Source organism: Danio rerio, chromosome 18 (assembly GCF_049306965.1).
Source record: "Danio rerio strain Tuebingen ecotype United States chromosome 18, GRCz12tu, whole genome shotgun sequence".
In the NCBI taxonomy this organism is placed as follows: domain Eukaryota; kingdom Metazoa; phylum Chordata; class Actinopteri; order Cypriniformes; family Danionidae; genus Danio; species Danio rerio.
In genome coordinates, this window is record NC_133193.1 from 1,501,128 (window position 1) to 1,507,500 (window position 6,373).

Here is a 6,373-nt window from a genome sequence, read left to right on the forward strand (position 1 = left end):
TAAGTTCCTCCGACACTCCCCCCTAAACAGAGCTGGACACGCCCACTTTTCTGACTTTTTCCAAAGTAGAGGTGTGAAAACACCCTGCTGAAACAAGGGGCTTTCATGGCCCTTTAAGGCCTCATTTACACTAGTGCGTTTTAGTTTGAAAACGCATAAGTTTTGCTACGGTTACGCCATCCGTCCACACTACGCCGGAGTTCTCGAGCGCCGAAAACGGAGCGTTTCGAAAACGCTGGAGAGGCCGTTTTCATTCTGAAACGCTGCTGCTCCGTCTCAGTGTGGATGGGGAAAGACGGAGACATCTGAAAACGGAGGCGGGGCTGCAGACATTCGCCTCTCTGATTGGGGCTTTTCCTCAATATTAAGTAGCCTAACACACAGTTCAGTCCTGAATCTTCTCCGTGTAAGTTCAGACTTCGCAAGTTTGATCAAGGCTGCATCTCTTCTTCTAAGTTTGATATGGAAAACATACCGAGGACATGCGTCAATCTTCACAGGGAACAGTGTACTTTATAACTTCATTCACATCACCTTGGCTACGTTGTTTCACTTTCTCAACAATAAAATGTAAACTTGGTATAAGGAACTGCCTATTTTAATTTTAATATTAACAACTAAACAGACAGCAGAAATGTTGAGGCGTCGTGCTGCATGAGCGTCATCTTCACTGTGTGGATATTTATAACAACACGGAGCCGATAACAACACTGCCTCCTTTCAATTTCAGTGAAAATACGAAACACAGCCTCTCTTTTGCTGAATATCAGTTTTAATAATCGATAATGGCCATTATAAATTATAACATACAATAAGTTTATACATTATAGGAAATAAAGGCAAGCGATCAGTCAATATACAGAATGTAGGCTACGTGGTTACATTAATCATTAACTTATCTTTGCGCTCAGCCAAAACACGTTACCTGAGAACAAGTAATAGATTCCAATGACCAAAGTCAGGGAATATGTCGTTAGATAAAGACAACAAGATGAATGAAATATCCCGTTTAATAAATATAGTGAGATTAGATCCAGCGGGAGATGCTTGATGAGAAGTCCGACTAGCAGAGCTCTCATCTGGGTAGATGGGCTCCAGCGATTGGCAAAGTGTGTGTGTGTGGTCACGTGATGTGCGTTTTCAGCGTTTTGGTGTGGACGGAGAGCAGTTCAGAAACGCTGGGTAAAACGCGAGTGTGGACGCGGATCGTTTTCATTCTAAAACGCCGTTTTAAAACTAAAACGCACTAGTGTAAACGGGGCCTAAGAAAACGCTTGAATTTTCTAACAACACAACTAATAGCATGAAACAAAATGAAAATGTTTCAAGGCGAACCTCTCAACTCTTTAAAAAATTCCTTGCAAATTTAATTATACTGCAGGTTTTCATTCAATCTTATTTTTTTTCTTGCAAATTTTATAATGAGTACGGTGTTTCGCATTCATGGCTTGTAATGATGTACTTAGGAATGGGGGAGAAGATGCTCAGTCCTGCACGAAACTTCTTGATGGTTCCTCCAGCTTTAAACCAGCTGTGCCGCTTCTCCTGCTGCGCCTTGAGGAACTCATTACTGAGGTGTTTCCACTGCTGAGACGTGAACGTGCTGAGGATCCTGAACACACACACACACACACACACACACACTTATTATCAAAATCCAAATGGCTCCATAATAAAACTGAGAAATAAATCTTCATTCAGCCTTACTGACTAGATTTTTATGTCTAGTGCTTACTAAAGCTGTGTATATTCGATCATCAATACAATAAACAAAACAGTGAAAGATTACTGCAATGTAAAATAGATCAAATGTTTTCTGTGAATAAAAAAATAGATCAATTTAATGCGTCCTTGTTGAATAAAATAATATTAATGAATAACATTAGCAAACTTACTTTTTCAGCTGAAGGCCCAAACTGAAGCCTTCTTTATTAGACGGCTGGAACACTTCCACAGACGGTTCTGCAAGGATTAATTAAATAAGTTTACAATTTATCCTCTCATACACACACGCAGAGGTGTGAACACTTCTCACCTGGTCCATCCAGATACTGTGAAAGAGAGAAGCGCAGGCGTAAGACGATGGGTTCTGTCCGGATCACCTTCCACGCATTCGCAACCTCCTCCTGAGAAATAACACATGCTTTCATTCACATCTCACCACTGATTATTTGAGTGGGTTATATAGAAGTGTTTGGTCCTACATCCAAGAAGCTGATGTTGATTTGCAGGTCGATGTCCACATCGTCGATCGTACCATACTCTCTGTAGGCACAGCAAAAAGACTCACAGTGAATGCAAATCAGGTGTGAAAAAAGAGAAAGTGAATCAAGTGTGAATCAATGTGAATCATAGAATATGTGAATCAGTTTAAATCAGAGTGACTGTGAGTTAGGTGTGAATCACAATGACTGTAATTTGGGTGTGAATGCGAAATAAATGTGAATCATATGTGAATCACAGCGAATGTAATTCAGATTTGAATGTACACTGAATGCATATCAGGTGTAAATGACAGCAAGTGTGAAACAGGTGTGAATAACAGTAATGGAATCAGTGTGGATCACAGTGAATGTGAATCAGGAAGGAATGGGAAATGAATGTGAATCATGTGTGAATTACAGTGAATATGAATTGGGTATGAAAGTGTAGTGAATTGGGTTTAAATGTGCAATTAATGTGAATAACCACAGTGAATCAGGTGTGAATGCGAAATGAACGTGAATCAGGTGTGAAAGCAAAATGAATCTGAATCACAGTGAATGTAATTCGGGTGTGAAATACACTGATTGTGAATCACGTGTGAATCGCAGTGAATGTGAACCAGGTAAGAAAGCTAAATTAACTTGAATCATGTGTGATTCAGAGTGAATGTGAATTGGGTGTGAATGTGCAGTGAATGTGAATCAGGTGTAAATCACAAAGACTGTGAATCAGTGTAAATCACAGTGAATGTGAATCAGATGAGAAAGCTAAATTAACTTCGATCATCTATGATTCACAATGAATGTGAATCAGGTGTGAACATGCAGTGAATGTGAATCGGGTGTGAATCATAGAGAACGTGAATCAGTTTGAATCACAATGAATGTGAATCAGGTGTGAATGTGAAATGAACGTAAATCACCTGGGAATCACAGTGTGAATTGGGTGTGAAAGTACACTGAATATGAACCAGGTTTGAACATGCATTGAATGTGAATCGTATGTGGATCACAGAGATTGAGAATCAGTGTGAATAAGGAATGCGTATAATGTGTGAATCACAGTGAATGTGAATTGGATGTGAAATTGCAGTGAATACGAATAAGGTTTGAACATGCAGTGAATTTGAATCAGGTGTGGAAGTGCAGTGAATGTGAATCAGGTTTGAACATGCAGTGAATGTGAATCGGATGTGAATCACAGTGAATTTGAATCGGATGTGAAAGTGCAGTGAATGTGAATAGGGTTTGAATGTGCAGTGAATGTGGATCAGAAGTGGAGTGAGGTTAATCTCACCTGACAGACACAGCACTGTCTGTGTAAATGTCTTTTACAGCCTCAATGTCAGCGTCCAGTTGTGGGTGACGGTACAAATCCGCTGCACAGCTCCCCTACAGGAACACCGCGGTATTACACTTCAACTGACATCCATTATACCAACAGGCAATAATTGATGAAAAGTAAACATATAAATGTAACTTGTGGTGCTGCACAATAAAGGTAACATTACTAATATCATTTACATCATCTGATATTATGGAGTTTATCCCTTAGTTTAAAAATAAAAATAAAAACACTGTGCAAAAATATTGACTGGATGATGAAAGCTATTACAACAAACACATTAAAAACATTAAAGTAGAAACACAAAATCATACTCAGCAAAATAAAATAATACCCCCAAAATAATAAGATGTATATTTTTGTCAATATCACACCCTCCTAAATGAACCATTTTACCTGGATGCCGTACAGGAACTGCTCTGGTTCATTCTCTCCATCCGATTCTTCATCCGTCCAGCACTGGCCTTTAATATCCTAAATTCAACACAAACAATGTCATTGTCATATTATTCATATTCTATAATGGCATTTACTAACATTTTGAATGTTAACTAATTTTATTAGTTCAGGTTTAATGGTTTTGATTTAATTTTGGAGGATTGTTTTTCTTATATTTAAACTTAATTGAGTTCTTCCCTTACTTTGTTACCTCCAAATATTTATTTTAATTCCGTTAGATGGATGGATGGATGGATGGATGGATGGATGGATGGATGGATATATGGATAGATAAACAGATGGATGGAATGGATGGATGGATGGATAGATAGATAGATGGATGGACAGATGGATAGATAAACAGATGGATGGACGGATGGATGGATAAACAGATGGATGGATGAATAAATGGATGGATGGATAGTTGGATGGATGGATAGTTGGATAGATACACAGACGGATGGATGGATGGATGAATGAACAGATGGATGGATGGATGGATGGATGGATGGATGGATGGATGGATGGATGGATAGATAGATGGATGGATGGATAGTTGGATGGATGGATGGATGGATAGTTTGGATGGATGGATAGATACACAGATGGATGGATGGATGGATGGATGGATGGATGGATGGATGGACAATCTACCCAATGAGAGTTTAACAAATGTGCATTAGTAAAGAATACGCATTTTTATAATGACATGGTATGACCTGTTTTAAAGTATATAGTACATTAACATTACCTTTACAGAAAGTCCTCGTAAACCACATATACAAGTGTGTGTGTGTGTGTGTGTGTGTGTGTGTGTGTGTGTACTAGTTTATGTGATTTACAGTACAAGGACACTCATTTGTATGATATGGGTATGATCTAGTTATACTCGATTAAGGTGGTTTATGAGAAACACTTAAGAACTTACTTAATTTTTTGACAATCAAATTTGCCACAGGTTTCTTTAAAGGTTGGGTTTAGGGGTAGAGGTTGGGTAAGGTGTTTTTTTACAGTATAAAATACATTACGCCTTAAAAAAGTCAGCATAAACCACATATACAACTGTGTGTGCGTGTGTGTGTTCATTGTCTGATGTTGTTTGACTGTGTAATGAAGCATTAACACTTACCATTGGCTCCAGTTTTCACAGACCGCTTTCTGACAGGATGAAGCTTTTTACATCCATTTCAGCTCAAAACAACAGACACGTCCACAGGAATATGAGCCGATCGCTTTCTGGAGGAACAAAACACACAGATTAGAACATTCGCTCTTCATTTACATCAAAACCACAGAGAGCTCTACATTTATACACCTTATCCACAGAGAAATGGCAGATTAGCGACGCTACTGTGAATGAGTCTGATTTACTATACATTAAACGGCAAATCCATTTCGGGAGCGACAGAGTTAAGATGCCGTTCTTTTATCCAACGTGGATGCTAAGATAAACAAGAGACCAAGACCTTGAGTATGGTGTATGAATGACAGCTTCTATAATTTACATTTAGTCATTTAGCAGACGCTTTTATCCAAAGCGACTTACAAATGAGGACAAGGAAGCAATTTACACGACTATAAGAGCAACAATGAAGAAGTGCTGTAGGCGAGTTTCAGGTGTGTAAAGTCTAAGAAGGAAAGCATTAGTACATTTTTTATTTATTTATTTATTTTATTTTATTTGAGTACAGTTAGTGGTATATCCAGAGAGGCAATTGCAGATTAGGAAGTGTAGTGGAGACTAAATAGTTGAGTTTTTAGTGGTTTCTTGAAGACAGCGAGTGACTCTGCCGTTCTGATGCAGTTAGGGAGTTCATTCCACCAACTGGGCAGATTGAATGCGAGAGTTCGGGAAATGATTTCTTTCCTCTTTGGGATGGAACCAAGAGGCGACGTTCATTCACAGAACGCAAGTTTCTGGAGGGCACATACATCTGCAGAAGTGAGAGCAGATAAGAAGGAGCAAAGCCAGAAGTCGTTTTGTAAGCAAACATCAGAGCTTTGAATTTGATGCGAGCAGCAACTGGCAGCCAGTGCAAACGGATGAGCAGCGGAGTGACATGTGCTCTTTTAGCTTCATTGAAGACCACTCGTGCTGCTGCGTTCTGGAGCAGCTGAAGAGGCTTGATAGAGTTAGCTGGAAGCCCGGCTAGTAGAGAGTTGCAGTAATCCAGTCTGGAGAGAACAAGAGCTTGAACAAGGAGTTGAGCTGCATGTTCAGATAAGAAGGGTCGGATCTTTCTGATGTTATAGAGTTGTCTGAGAGGCATCTCCTTTTTGCCCAGTAGGCCTACCTCTTTTTAAAAGATAAATATAATGTATAAAACTGTACATCATTTATACAACTTTGTAATACCTATTCGCCTGACAAGCTTTTTATATTAAT

General features: G+C 39.0%; 1 protein-coding gene across 1 annotated transcript in view; it reads right to left on the reverse strand.

Moving 5' to 3' along the window:
- Positions 1-754: 754 nt before the first annotated feature.
- The window catches only part of parp6a (poly (ADP-ribose) polymerase family, member 6a), an 11,750-nt gene continuing 6,131 nt past the window's right edge, over positions 755-6,373 (reverse strand). Inside the window, 7 exon segments of the mRNA NM_001002537.1 lie at positions 755-1,612; positions 1,896-1,962; positions 2,036-2,126; positions 2,205-2,265; positions 3,502-3,596; positions 3,946-4,023; positions 5,117-5,223. Of these exon segments, the coding sequence (NP_001002537.1) occupies positions 1,417-1,612; positions 1,896-1,962; positions 2,036-2,126; positions 2,205-2,265; positions 3,502-3,596; positions 3,946-4,023; positions 5,117-5,119 (591 nt within the window). The 5' untranslated portion in view covers positions 5,120-5,223 and the 3' untranslated portion in view covers positions 755-1,416.